Source organism: Natrix helvetica (genome assembly GCF_964273705.1).
Source record: "Natrix helvetica genome assembly, chromosome: 2".
Taxonomy (NCBI): Eukaryota; Metazoa; Chordata; class Lepidosauria; order Squamata; family Natricidae; genus Natrix; species Natrix helvetica.
Window position 1 is genome coordinate 263,432,575 of NC_138552.1, and position 15,606 is coordinate 263,448,180.

General features: G+C 36.5%; 1 protein-coding gene across 1 annotated transcript in view; it reads left to right on the top strand.

Moving 5' to 3' along the window:
• Nucleotides 1-450: 450 nt before the first annotated feature.
• The window catches only part of REL (REL proto-oncogene, NF-kB subunit), a 46,903-nt gene continuing 31,747 nt past the window's right edge, over nt 451-15,606 (top strand). Inside the window, exons 1-2 of the mRNA XM_081940349.1 lie at nt 451-631; nt 11,557-11,699. Coding sequence (XP_081796475.1) covers nt 625-631; nt 11,557-11,699 — 150 coding nt within the window. The 5' untranslated portion in view covers nt 451-624. The remainder of the gene's footprint in view (nt 632-11,556; nt 11,700-15,606) is intronic.

Here is a 15,606-nt window from a genome sequence, read left to right on the forward strand (position 1 = left end):
CAACTTCCCTGTCTAGTGTACAGCCCTGGGGTCTCCTGGTAATCTCCCATCCAAGTTCCAACCAGGTCTGACCATTCTCTTGTATAGGTTTGACCAAGTCAAACACATATTGTCCCTTCTTCCTGAGAGGGAGGGGGGCTCAAAAGATGAGAAGTGAGCAAAGCGAGGGTCACTAACCACAGCTCAGTGGGTTTGAGCGCGAATTGCAGTGAGGCAACCCCCGTCACCCACGAAAAGGAGGGGCGCGCAGGCCGCGATCTGGCGATTGATGTAACCTCCCCCGTCGATACAGCTCAGCCTCCTTACGTTAAGCTTTTGCAGCTCCAACGTTAAGTCGCAGGTAGGCTTGGAAACCGAGAGGAGGCGGGAGGCGGTCCCATCTTTGACATTTAAGCAAAGAAAGTTATAGGACTAGGAGGTAATTGTTTTAGACATCGGGGAAGTGTTTTGCCTACGTCTCGGGAAATTCCCTGACGGTAACGAGTAAGCGCGCAGAGAGGAAGATCCCAGCTGCCGGACGCAGACAAGCAGCGCTCAGACGCGGAACAGGGAAGACGGAGGCTGCCGCCTGAACGAGAAGCAGCTCCGTAGACGCCACCAGCCTCAGCGGGAGAAAGTCCCACCATGGCCGGTAAGCGCTCGGATCGCGCGGTCGGGCTTGCTCGGATCGAGGTCAGCAAGGCGACCCCGCGCCGCTTGCTCGACGCGATTGGCTGAAAAGAGATCAAGGCGCAGGAGCCTCGCCTTCATAATATATGAAGACTCTTCATATATTAACAATCCCTCCTTTGGTTTGAGTTGGGGCCAAAGAAAGTATTTTCTTTCTGGGTAGTTGGACAGAAAACCACAGCTGGAGAGAAAGCTTGCTTATAAAATACAAGGATTATGTAGAGTATTGACAAATGCTTTGCTTACTTCTTGATCCTTTTCCTTTTTTCCCATCTAGGAGACCTGATGGATAGTTAGATTAATCGTTTGAATGTTTTCCTGGTGTGAAAGTAGCCAGAGAAAATTTAATGGTGTGAGGCCAAAAACCACTCAATGCAGGCAAAACAAAATCAAAATTACACAGACAAAATCCTCTATGGAGGGAACAAATGTGCTTAAATAACTATGTAAAAATGAGGTAGAGAGGAATTGGAAAGACACAGACACTATCTTAATTCATAATTAATATAGGATTTTTAAAAAAGAATTATAGTGAGTATTATTGGTCTACCACTTACTGTCATTCAATTTTGGAAACATGCTGAATTCTGTCTTGCTGTATTGGTCTATTCTTGGTACTGAAATCTGAACTGGTGCCTCCAAACAATGGAGGCTCCCAGTAGTTACTGCTTGATTTCAGCTGTTGTCCTTTTGAATTCCCGCTATTATCTGTAAGATAGCCTAAGATAAGAAGGAGAGAGACAGCGAAGATTGAGAAAGTAGACAAAATTCATCTCAATTTTGTATGTTTGTTCAAATACCCATCACTGATTCCAAGTTGATTTATTTCCACCTAAGGACGATTTCTTTCTAAACAGAGGTGAAAATTGTACAGAAGATTGCCATCTAAATTTCTAATGGAGAGCTGGTAGCTAGGCTTCATTTTGTTTTTAAGGGGTGAACTGTGCCTGTTTCTTAAAATCAAATTTTTTCATTTATCAGTATGGAATCCTTATCCTTATAACATTTTCTTTGCTGAAAGCAACTGTTAATGACATATTTTGAAATGTGTTTTTTAGCATTATTAATTACATCAAATTTTCTTTATCTGCTATGCTGGCTTCAAAGTTATTTGAAAGTTACAAAATAGTTTATAATTATTTTATATATTATGGTTGGTCATTAGAATTTAGGCATGTTATCAGTTATTACATTCTAACTTATTAAAAGGTAGGTGTGATGTGTAGTACAGTACCATTTTCACTAATAAATAGAAGTTGGTGGAAGAAAAATATAACATTATTCAGAAAATTTTACCTCTTACAGTTGTGAATGTATAATATAATATTTTGCATATGAAAGATTCATTATACAGTATTTTATTCTATATGATTTGGTGCTTTAAAAAAATCTACATTTAAGCCTTGTATCTTTTTCATCATTGCCTTCAGAATTTCACATAACACAGAAATATCTTAAATTTCTGTTGCCAGCGTCATTTTGTGACATTATTTGTATAGTGAAATGTTGATTTCAAGACTTTTTGGGTTTGATATGAAATAATAACTTCAAGGATATTATAAAATGTACCACACTGGGAAAGTTCATACTGTTATATTTCTGCTTAATATACAAAGCCATGAATGAACCTTTCACTTGCACACTTTTACTTCTCTCTTTTCTTGAGCAAACAAAAAACAAGGAAGTTTCAGTTAAATGCAGTTTCCTGTTTTGTCCAAGCTGGTGACATGGTTTTCTTTATTTAAATATTTAATATTTGTTCTCTCAATGGATATCAGAGAAGAATGTAATCAATAAAATAGTGCAATGATTTACTAATCCTCTCTAAATATAATTAAAAGATTGGTCAAATTTCCCTGTCTTCACTTGATATTGAAATTAAACTACTGGCACCATCCATATATTGGGCATTTTCAATTATATTTATTGAATAGACAGGATTTATAGATGCAACATTTAAGTGACAATATACATTTTAAAATATAGAACAAAGGAAAAACTGCTGTATTTTTTTCTGCATTCTCTGAACTTGCATATGTGGACATTTCAAATGAGAAAACCACAAAGGAGAGAAAGATTATATCTATAGCTTTCTCTCTGCATACAACATTAGTGGACCTTATTCAAGATAACAACGAAGATGCCTACCGCAAGGAGATAGTGGGTTTAGTGTACTGATGTAACAAAAACAGTTTCATTTTAAATGTAAGAGAAACTAAAGATATTATTGTCGATTTCAGAAAGGGCAGGCACAGCCACACACCTCTACGTATTAATGAGTCACCTGTGGAGGTGGTGAGTAGCACAAGTTTCTGGGTGTGCAGCTAACAAGTAGGCTAGTTTGGTCGCTCAACAATGAGGCATTGGTGAAGTGGGCACAGCAGCCCCTGCATTTTCTGCATCACATGAGAAAAGTTCATCTTTCTTCCCCTGTCCTTACCACTTTCTATAGAGGGTTGATCGAGAGCATCCTGTCATATTGCATTACTGTTTAGTATGGAAGCATTACTGTTTCGGACAGGAAGGCGCTGCAGAGAGTGATCAGGATGGCAGAAAAGATCATTGGTAGTTCACTTTCTTCTACCCAGGACATAGCATATAAGCCAGTGGTGGGTTGAAAAAATGTTTACTATTAATTTGGGCGCGCTCCCACATGCACTCCTGCACAGAAGTGTCCAAGCGGGTGGGCGGAGCCTCCTGCCACTGCTACTATCAATTTGGCTGATCCAGGCCGAACTGGGAGCAACCCACCTCTGATACAAGTGATGCCTGAGCAGGGTTTGCAAGATTGTCTGGGACATTATACATCCTCTTGATGACCTGTTTTGCTTGTTACCTTCTGGGAGGAGGCTTTATGGTATTCAAAGCAGAACATTTAGATTCAGGCACAGTTTTGTTCCATATAGCATCAATCTTGTGAACTCTCAAGTTTCCTCTTTCCACTACGTATTCAAAATGGATAGTGATGTGTTTTATTTATATACAGTATGTATGTGTATGTATATGTGTGTGTGTATGGATGGATAGTGATGTGTGTGTATACACACACACACACACACACACACACACATACATAATATATCTGTCTGTGTATGGTACATGTATTTATGTATGTATGTGCATATGTATATATGTGTTATATATGTGTGTGTTTGAGTAAATATACACTTTTACTTGAGAGCAGGCAACAGAATTTCATTTTTAATGACTCTCACAGTAAAAAACAAAAGACAATAAAGTTATCTTATCTTATCTTACCTTATATGTAGAGCACCATGGATTTCCCTGGGCAAAGGCAATGCCTGAAAAGAAATGGGCCCTTCTAGGCCTAAGATTATGGGCTAGGGGTCTGTTGGTTTGAGGAATGAAAGGAAAGCCTCACTGAAGGCAGTAGACTATTGAGATAATTACAGGCGAATGTCAATAAAGATAAAAGACTCACTGGCATGTGAAGAAACACCAAACACCAAAACACCTAACTTCTTTTGTGGCAAGCAGGTGCCTTCTGGATAGCCCAGTCATGCCTTCCTTATATATATATCAAGACTTCCTGGAAGCCAGAGGTACCATTTCCTTTCAAGGCAAAGCTGTACAACTGCATTAATTTTAATCCCAGGTGTACCTTCTGTCTTAAGCAGCTGCATTTCTTTTCTCCCGCCTTTTATACATTTTTTAATCTATTCTATTTTTATTCAAACTTTTCTGTGGGAGCTCAGCAAACTATATGAGGATCAGATTTTGCCCATAGCAACCATATGAGGTAGGTAGGGTTGAGTGACAGTGACTGGCCTTAAATCACTAATTGAGCTCTGTGATCAACATAGTGAATGTGACACTATGTAATATGGATACTGAGAGTCTTAGGCTTGATTGACACATTGCATTAAGCCATTGTTTTATTGGAATCGGAAGGAAAAGAACTACAACAAATGCATAAGAAGTATATAGAAAAAACAAATAACATAGGTATTCTTGAGGTTAGTTATTCTCAGCTTATAGTCAACGAAGCAATGATCTTTGGTGAGAATATGTAGAAGGCCTGTAGTTCATGTACTAAATAAAAATAATTATATATAAATTTGAATAATCACTGAAATCCCACAGCATGGCCAAATCTTTTTTTAAACATGGTTTCACACTTTTTTCTCATGAAATTCTCAAGGAATTTTAATGACAGTGTGAGTTTATGACCATTTTTAATTGCTTATTTGTTCTTTGTTTGTTTAACTTGAGTATCTTGAGGAAATTATTTGGGAGGGTTTATATGTATAATGGCATCCATTGACTCTGGTTTGGTTACCCAAAGAAGCCATCTGCAGCTTTCCCTCACAATGTAATAATATGCACAAATAAATATTTGTGGAACTGCTTTTAAATAATCTACTCTAAAGCAGAGGTTTACTAGCTGCAATATTTCAGAGGCCCAGAAGTTTAAATTACTAATGTTTGGCATCAAAATAGTTATTTTGGGTGGAATAATTTCCTTCTTTCTTTCCTTCCTGTGTTTTGGGGGAAAATATCCTAGCTCAACCGATGGCATCATCAACTGTATTCCCATATAAAGGTAACTTATGCTGTCTCTAAATAGAGGTAGTCCTTGACTTACAACCACAAATTGAGCCCAACATTTCTGTTGTTAAGTAAAACATTTGTTAAGTGAGTTTTTCCCCGTTTTACAACTTTTCTTGCCACAGTTGTTAAGTGAAACACTGAAGTTGTTAGTAACACGGTTGTTAAGTGAATGAGACCTCCCCATGAGACTTTGCTTGTCAGAACATCACAGAAGGTGATCACGTGACCCAAGACGCTGCAAACATCATAAATATGAGGCAGTTCCCACGTATCTGATTTTTGATCATGTGACTATTGGGGATGCTGCAACGCTCATAAGTGTGAAAATGGTCAGAAATTCCTTTTTTCAATCCCATTCTAACTTCAAATGGTAACTAAATGAACTGTTGTAAGTTGAGGACACCTGTAGTCTTGAACTGGCTTGTGTAGAGCAAGAATTATGTATGCAGTAAATGATGAATTTTCATAGGAATCTTGATTCTATGCTGGCTTAGGCTATACTTATGAAGCCAGTTTCCTATGCATAAAGCCAGGATTTGGGAGGGGTTCCTTTTTCTTTTTAAATGTATTACATCCACCTCTGCCCTAGATATGGCATTTGAACTGATGTTTGGACACCTGATACAGGGTTTGTCCAGTGCGACATCTTTCAGGAACATAGAAAAGTAGAAGTGGACATTGAGAATTGGGAACATTTTCCAATGTACTTCTGTAGAAATAACTGTCATTCCAGCCTGAGCAATTCAGAATGCTTAAAACATGACTAATCTGTTTTTTTAAATGGGCAACTAGGTTATTACATCATATATTTTGAATTTTTGAATAATTTTTTTTTCCTGTGAAGGGCCACGTATCTTTTGGAGTCAAATGTTAACATATGCAAATCATATGTAGATGAAAGAAAGCCCGATCCAAAGTGGGCATGGCAACATTTTTTTCTGTTTATGCTTAATAGCTTGCACAAAAGGATCTAGTTGCTTGTTAGATTGTTAAACTTGATCAAGAGTTTTTGAAATTGCTAATGCAAGTTTGAATCTAAAGTTTGAATATAAGACACCGTAGCATTAATGAGGTCATTACTTCCCATTTCTGTCGTAGAATCTTCTAAGTCAGGGGTGTCCAAACTTGGGAACTTTAAGACTTGTGGACTTCAACTCCCAGAATTCCCCAGCCAGCATGGCTGGCTAGGGAATTCTGGGAGTTGAAGTCTACAAGTCTTAAAGTTCCCAAGTTTGGACACCCCTGTTCTAAGTCTAAGAAACGATATTACTCTGAGCTGGGAAGCAACGGAAACTATCTTAGCCTAAACCTAAACAATTTCTCCATTTAGCTCAGTATTGTGAGTGGTGGGATTCAATTTTTTTTTACTACCGGTTCTGTAGGGGTGGCTTGGTGAGCATGGCTGGGTGGGTGTGGCAGGGGAAGGATACTGTAAAATCTCCATTCCCATCCCACTCCAGGATAAGTATACTATAAAATCTCCATCTCTCCCCATTCCAGGGATGCAAAATCCACATTTCCTCCTGATCAGCTGGGACTCGGGAGGCAGAGAATAGATGGGGGTGGGACCAGTGAGAGGTGGTATTTACCGGTTCTCCGAACTACTCAAATTTTCCGCTACTGGTCAGAACCTGCTGAATACCAGCTCTGGGTATTGTGTGTTCTGATTGACAGGGACTCTCTAAAATCTCCAAAAAATTTAATTGAATATTCCAGAATCTTTGGCAAACCAATTATGTGTTTCACCATTGGCTTAATTATAATATATGTTCATACTTTGTCTTACAATTTGATTTTTCCAGGTTTGCTCATTATTTCTTTTGATACCGTAGTTTGGATGAATATAAAGTTGCTTTCATTTGTTTTTGTTTTCTTTAATTGTTCATGCTTTGGAATCTGACATGGGGGGAGAAGCTCTTCATTTAGTGAACTGGGAATCCTGGTCGGTTTTTTTCTTCCGAAAGAGATTAAACATTTCAAATTAAATTCATACCTCTGGAAATTAAAATAAATGGACTTCAGAGTAAACCAGTGGTGGGTTCCGGATCCCGTCATAACCGGTACGCTGTGTACCATGTGCACACACGCTGCGCACGCATGCGCACCCACTGCCCTATGACGCTCCAGCTGCTCGATGGAACATTGCATAGGCACAATACACTGATGTGCATGTGCAAATGGTCCGGTTGTCTCAAATACAGTTAGGCCCTCCAAAGCACCATTCCAGTATGGTGCCTGCTGCTCCCAGCAGGCACCGGTACACGCCTACTGGGGCGTACCTTCCAGAACCCACCACTGGTGTATACCACTTATTTATATAAACATATATCTGTACATTCAGATATGGAGTTTTGTATTAAAAGATTAATTTTGAGCTCTCAGTAAAATAAGCGTAAATATGTTTAGGAATCTATCACCAAACATTACTTAGCATTTTTCATTGCAGCCTGGCAGCTGTACCATTTTGGTATTATTTAAAAAATTGTAAAAGAAATCCAAAAATGAAATCAGACCTGTGAACTTGTTCAATAAATAGCTTCATGTTGAATCTGCTTATTCAAGTAAGTGAGTCCCATGATCTCCTAGTAGACAATGCACAGGTAGTCACAACCATAATTGAGACCAGAATTTCTGCTGTTAAGTGATGCAGTTTTAAGTGAGCGATGCCCAATTTTATAACTATTTTGCTAGTCATTAAGTTAATCATGCTGTTTTAAGTGAAAGTAGCTTCTTTTTTTTAGTCAAGTTTATTATTTATATATAAATATTTTGAAGACAGTGTATTGTCCGAGCATCTTGTTGTACAAAAGAAGGGAAAAAATAACCTACTGATAGTTATAATGATAATACCCATAATAATTACAATCATATTTATATTTACTTTAGCTTATTTATGATCATATTAATTGTACTAGCATGCTTATAATTATAAACAACATTCATATTTTACTTACATATAATAATAATAATCTTTCTTCATCTAATTTCTACTTCTTATCTCTAACCATTGATAAAACCTATTCCAAAAATAAATAATTTTTTTTAAAAAAGATAAAACCTATTCCACATTGAATAGTACTCTGTATCACCTTTATCTATTATTTTCAATGTCAATCTATCCATCTCTGCACAGTCCAATATTTTCCGAATTATGTTTTCATCTGGTGGGGTGTTCTCATTTTTCCAATATTGTGCAAATACAATTCTTGCTGCTGTTAATACATGTAACATTAAGTATATACTGGTAGTTCCTTTATCAAAACTTTCTGATATTATACCTAATAACAATATTTTTATTAGAGAAAGTAGCTACTTCTATTGACTTTGCGTTGGGAATGTCACGCATGACAATCACATGATTCTGGGACGCTACAACTATTGCAAATGCACACCTGAATTTTTTTTAACCACATGACTGTAGGAATTCTGCGACAGCCATAATTCACTTTTTTAAGGGCCATCATATGTTTGAATGGTCACTAAGTTGAGGACAACCTGTATTTTCAACTTGACCTCTGAAACAAAGCTGTAAAGGGTCCTCATATTTTTATAAATTGGGGACAATTTCTAATTTCCTAGTTGAATGCACATGTATATTTCCAATTAATCTTCTGCCTGTAAATGATCAAATTCAGAATGAAGCAAAAAGCTCTGAAATAGCACTGGGTTTAGTGTTAGGACAATGTAAAAATAAACATGTTTAAGAGTCACTTTCATAAACATTCCTTGACCTGGATTCCATACTGTATTATCATAATCATTACAACTAAAATGCTGTATCGTATAAATGTATGCAGAAGAAAACAATAGTGATATTGTAATGTGAATTTTGGTGTTAATTGTAGAATGGTAATACAAGTCCCAAGCTATTTTACAGTAGACAAGAAGAACATAGAACAACAGAGTTGGGAGGGACCTTGGAAGTTATCTAGTCCAAGCCCTGCTCTAGCAGAAGACCTTATACCATTTCAGACAAATGGCTGCCCAGTATCTTCTTAAAAGTCTCCAGTGATGACGCACCCACAACTTTTGAAGCCAAACACTTCCACTGTTTAATTAGTTCTAGGTTGCTTTTCTCCTTGATTAGTTTCCAGCCATGGTTCTTTCCTTGCCATCAGGTACTTTTGAAAATAGTTTGACTGCCTCATCTTTGTGACAGTCCTTCAAATATTGGAACACTGCTATCCTGTCACCCTTGGTCCTTCTTGTCATACCCAATTCTTGGGTTCTTCATATGTTTTAGCCTCCAGCCCTCTAGTCATTCTTGTTGCTCTTCTCTGCCCTCTTTCCAAAGTCTCAGTATCTTTTTATATTGTGGGGACCAAAACTGGATGCAGTATTCTAAGAAGAAAGACTTAGGAGAGGAGTGGAAAGAGAGCAAATAAGTGAATTGTGAGAATGCCGTGTCTAAATCTATTATGTAATAAAGAGCATGTAGAGAGTATGAAAATGCTCTGTTGAAAGTATTAAAGCTTTTGTGTACTAAGCCATAACGTGGTCTGCATGTTCAATCTGACATCAGTTACCATAGTTAGGTTTATTCTATAAACCACATTTATGGCTTCTTAAATAAACCATGAATGACAATGTTAGATATGTGCTTGGTAAAACACAGGTCTTTATTTCTAAGTCTACTGAAAGCTAATTCTAGTTGATAGCCTTTGAGGTTTCAGGAAAAAGGCAACATGAGATCCATCAAACTTGGGTTTTCCCCTTTATTCCTGCTAGTTAATTAGTGCTGATTTCTGCTCAGTGTACAAAATTGGTCTAAGTAGGCTGAAGCTGGCAAGTACAATCTAGTATAATCTATTCAGAAGGCCCCACAGCAATTTGGTTAATTAATGTTACCAGTAAACTAGGAAAACATAATTAAAGATTAGCATTTAGTTCAGTATGAGATAGCTGCATAAGCTAACTTGGAATCAGTTTTCTCTCTAGTTGGAAATTGTTCCTCCTGCAGACATATGCTGGGGATTCACAATGTGGAATTAATGCTAAAATACAGACAATCTGTGCATAAACATGCAATCTGTGCATACAGATCTTGCATGCTTAACCTTGGGCTTTGAAAATATTTTTCCAAACTTGAGCCTTGGTGAAGATAATTTTTTTTCAACAAAGAGCAGAATTTAAAAAGAGAACAACAGTATCAGGAGATATATAAATGTGGAGTCATTCAGCCCCAATGGAGGAGGATGGCCTTCAAGGATCCATTGGAGCTCAACAAATTATTGACCCTCCAAAGATATAGTAGAATGTTCATATAGGAGTTTTTCTCCTGTTTTCCAGAAAAACACAATTTTTCTGCTTGGTCAACTGGATCTGACTTCAACCTGCCTCAATAGTAGGCTGGCAATGTGATGGCATTTCCTTAGGACATGTAGAAGCAACCTAGAACTAAGGAGAAATTTCCTGACAATTAGAACAATTAATCAGTGGAACAACTTGCCTCCAAAAGTTGTAAATGCTCCAACACTGGAAGTTTTTAAGAAGAGATTGGATAACCATTTGTCTGAAATGCTATAGGATTTCCTGCCTAAGCAAGGGGTTGGACTAGAAGAGCTCCAAGGTCCCTTCCAACTCTGTTATTCTATTCTATTCAAGAAATAATAAACAAGCTGTCTCATAGCCCAGATAAGGTGCCTATACTGTATGGATGAGTCTCAAGAGAACAAGAAAGACAGTACAGGAATCAGTGTTTGTTATGATATCTTGAGTTAAGCATTTAAAGCTTTGTACAGTAGAGTAATTTACCTTCAACTGAAGTCATAAAATAACCAGCAGAATTTTGTTACAATTTTTCCCAATAATAATGCCATTTCTGCCACAGAATCCAGATAGGAAGTTTTATGAGCAATGCAGCTACAGCTGATAAACTAACATCAATAGAAACTCTGAATGTTTTATCCCAAAGGTATTTTTTCAAAAGGCAACTGGACTTTTTTTGTTTTTTGCTTGAAGACATTTCGCTACTCATCCAAGAAACTTCTTCAGTTCCCACTGAATAGTGGAGAGGGAAGAATTTATATCCCTTGCAGAATATACTGAATAGATTTTTTGGATCATCTTCGAGCAAAGAACAAAAAACAAAGAAGTCCACTTGCCTTTTGAAAAAGCACCTTTGGGACAGGACAACCACGACCTCAATGACTTAAAATCTCCAGAGACATGTGAACATTTCACATGACTTTTCTTACCCGATTTCCAGATTAGCTGTTTCACCTTCACTTTTAAAAGCCAGTTTCCAGCGGTCATTTAATTACCATAACACATGTTTTAAATTATATGTTTATAATTGTTTCTTTCCTTTTAAAGGTGGTCATGAGCCATATATTGAAATACATGAGCAACCTAGACAGAGAGGGATGCGTTTTCGATACAAATGTGAAGGAAGATCAGCAGGCAGTATTCCAGGTGAACATAGTACTGATATCAACAGGACATTCCCATCTATACAGGTATACATATTACTGTGTCTGCTTGCTCTTTCACCTACCCCAATTTTTTTTTAAATTGGGAGTTGGCATTGTTTTGCTCAAAAGGCAAGGATTGTACAATACAGTACATTGTTTAAGATCCTATTTCTTCAGGAAAAATTTGTTGGAAAGGTGCTGGGAAGATTAAATTTGATTTCTCATTTGTCCTGCTCTTATGTTCTGAAATTCATTATATAACAATCCCATAAATACAAATAATATTGTAAAAGGCTACCTTAAAAAGGTGACTCTCAGAATGGTATTGAAAAAAAGCTTGTTGTAAAGGGACTATTCTGTAGCTTTTTTTGCAACCTAACAAAAGCAGAAAGCATTGCAGTTCTGCAGGGACAGAAAGATCTCTGAGTGCAGGACTATGGCCATGTAAATTGTGGTAAGCCATGATTTGTTTAACCATAATTTAATGAATAAATCTTGGTCACACCACACACTAGTCCATGTATTGGACAACTTTAATAGGCATGGTTTTCAATTCCTAGAATTCCCCAGCTAACGTGTGGAGTTAGCTGGGGAATTGAAGTCCACACTTCTTAAAAGTTGTCAAAGTTGAGAAATATTGCACCATTTCAATGTATATACACCCTACAAGTAATAATAATAATAACAACAACAACTAAATAAATAAATAAATAAATACATACATAAATAAATAATAGCAATAGGAATAGCACTTATATATTGCTTCATAGTGCTATACTGCTTTCTCTAAATGGTTTAGAGTCAGCGTATTGCCCTCAACAATTTGGACCCTCATTTTACTAACCACAGAAGGCTAGAAGGTTGAGTCAACCTTGAGCCAGTGATAATTGAACTCCTGACAGTCAGCAGAATTAGCTGCAATACTGCATTATAACTACCGTGCTACCACGGATAACTAAAATAAAACAGAATTTTCATTATGATTCTTGTTTTGCATGAACTCAATAAGAAAGAAGAATTATCCTTTAGGTATACTGCTCTGAAACTGTGAGGATTTAAAGATTACAGTGAGCCTTTTGAAGCAAACCTAGAAAAGGATTGACAAATCCACTCTCTTTCTCTCTTAAATTAAAATAGTATATAGAAGCGTTTATCCCAGTAGGTGAATGCAAAAATCAAGAACCACTCATCAGAGATAGAGGGAAAAGTCTAGCAGTGCCAACAATTGCCAGTCAGGATGTTGGCATAGTTTCAGGATTATTTCTTTATTTCCTTATAGGTATATCAAGGAAGGAAAGTCACTGTCATTTAACCTAAACAGCAAAATGTTGCATAGCTTTGACTGGAAGGGAAAAAAAATCATTCAGAAAGATTTGAATTTCTGATGAAAGTCCTGACTAGCCAGCTTCCATACTATTGCTCTTAAGGCTACCCTCCAACTAGCAATCCTTCTTGTCCATTCCTGTATCTCACCAGCAGAAAAATAAAATTCTGGTCACACCTGGGCTATCTCTGTAGCCATAATATTTATAATGATTTGTACAGCACCCTTCTCTAATCTGGAGATCTTCTAGGTTAAGTGGTGGGATTCAGCCATTTCGCACCACTTTGGGAGAACCGGTTCTTAACTTTCTGAGCAGTTTGGTGAACTGGTTGTTGGAAGAAATCATTAGGGTAGAGAACCGGTTGTTAAATTATTTGAATCCCACCACTGACTTTAGTGTCCAATAATTCAGCTACTGTATGGCATGCTGGGAAGGTATTTAGGTGTTGGCTAGGTTGGAGAATGCCACTGTACAGGTTGTATTGCATATTTTCCAATAATCTCAGTTTATCAGATAACTGAGTCAGGAAGAAATTCTGATCTTTGTGTGATGGAATTTTGCCAAAATAAAGAGCACAACTCTCAGGAGAAAAACCGTGTTTATCGCAATGATGGTTGGGTGCTTCCTTTGTAAGAAAGAGGAATGCCGAACAATGGAAAAGCCAAGATTTTTAGAAGGAATTAGCAAAACTTACTACTTTGATGTAAGACAAAATCCTATCTAGTTTTATTTCTGTTTGGAGACTACTTTTGGATTTTTTCCTTGAAAAAGATAAAATTGAAGTTTTGATTTTATGATTTGATAATTAGATTTGTTATAATTATACAAGTGTGATGCATTTATGTTCTTATTAATAGATATGTTTATTGCATTGTATTTAAACTTAGAAAAAGAGGACTTTTGTTACATAATTTTAACATTATTTTTATTGTTTAATTTATATATTTGAATATTATTTTATGTTACTTTAGTGTAAGAGATTACTATATATTTGTACCTGTGCTGAAGAAAGTTGGAAGTCAACACCCCCCCCTTTTCTTTTTGTTACTTTTTAATTTTCTCCCCTTTTTGATCCTTTCCCCCCCCCACCAGTTTTTCACCTTTTGTTACTTTGTAGTTTATATGACTTTTTAAATTTAATAAAGTTGATTTTATTTATTTATTTATTTATTTTCAATATTTCTAGACCGCCCCCTCTCCCCGAAGGGACTCGGGGCGGTGTACAGGTGTGTCATTAAAACGAATACAAAAGACGAATATCCCATACCCTTAAAAACGAATTAAACCTCATACAACTGTACAAAAAGTAAAAATTAAAAATTGAATTAAAAAACAACTAAAAGTATATCCCTAGAAAATTTTTAAAAATGCAGGCTTGAGGAACTAAAATTGGGAATTAGGAATTAGGCCAGGCCGGCTAGATTGAACATACACATTATTTTGAAAATACACATAATTCTAAAAAAATTCTGCAGCAACTTTGGACCTGAAGGGGTTTTAGGCAGAGAAAAGTCACAGAAATAATATCTACCTATTGTTCAGTTTCTTTCTACTAAAGCCATCAGAGATTGAAGCCAATAAAACATGTACTAATACATTTGATGCTTCCCTGATAGGTTTTTACCTCATGCAGTTGAGTAAATCTTATCCTCAGATAAGTGAGTTTAGGATTATATTTTCAGACTCTAATTTTATATCCACTTGCTTGGGAGTAAGCTCCACTAATTTAAATGGGACTGTCTTCTGTGTATGAGTTATGTGGTGTATTAATTGATTAAATAAGATAGGAAACACACTAAACTATGTTTTATTGAATAAAGCACCCTGGGTTCACACAGAACATTTCATTGTAAAACCTAAGGACTGATTAAAATGAAATTAACCAAGCTAAAAATAATAATAAACTTTTACAAAAAAAGAAAAAAAATTAAATAAGCTACATTGTTTGATTTAACATTGAAACTAAAAGGTTGTAGAATTTTGGAAAACATGGAAGATCTTAGAATCGTAGAATTGGAACAGGTCATTAAAGCAGTGTTTTTCAACCTTGGCAACTTGAAGATGTCTGGACTTCAACTCCCAGAATTCCCCAGCCAGCGAATGCTGGCTGGGGAATTCTGGGAGTTGAAGTCCAGACATCTTCAAGTTGCCAAGGTTGAAAAACACTGCATTAAAGTATTACATGTCACTGTATCTCTTGGTCAGTGCAGGATTCCTAGTCAAAATATTTCATTGGAACACATCCAGATAAAGAGAGCGCATTATTTCATTTGGTAATTGTAACACCATTCAGTACTTTTGCTGTCCTCAACATAAAGCCATTATATTATGTCTTGCATTCTGAGTTGATAATGTATGTCACACCTCTTCATATATTTGCAAACTCCTATCATATTTTCTCTCAGTCATTACTGGCTCTCCACAAGCACAGTCCCTGTATGCTTTATGCACACTGACATTTGTTTACAACATATATTTACTTCTAAATAAAAACAGATCGACATCATTTTGAAATCTGTTCAGAATATTTTTTTCTGTATAGTTTTCTATTGTAACCACTTCTGTAATTTGAGAATCCTTATGTTTTATCTGTTCCACTATTATAATTTTGAATGTAACTATTTAAA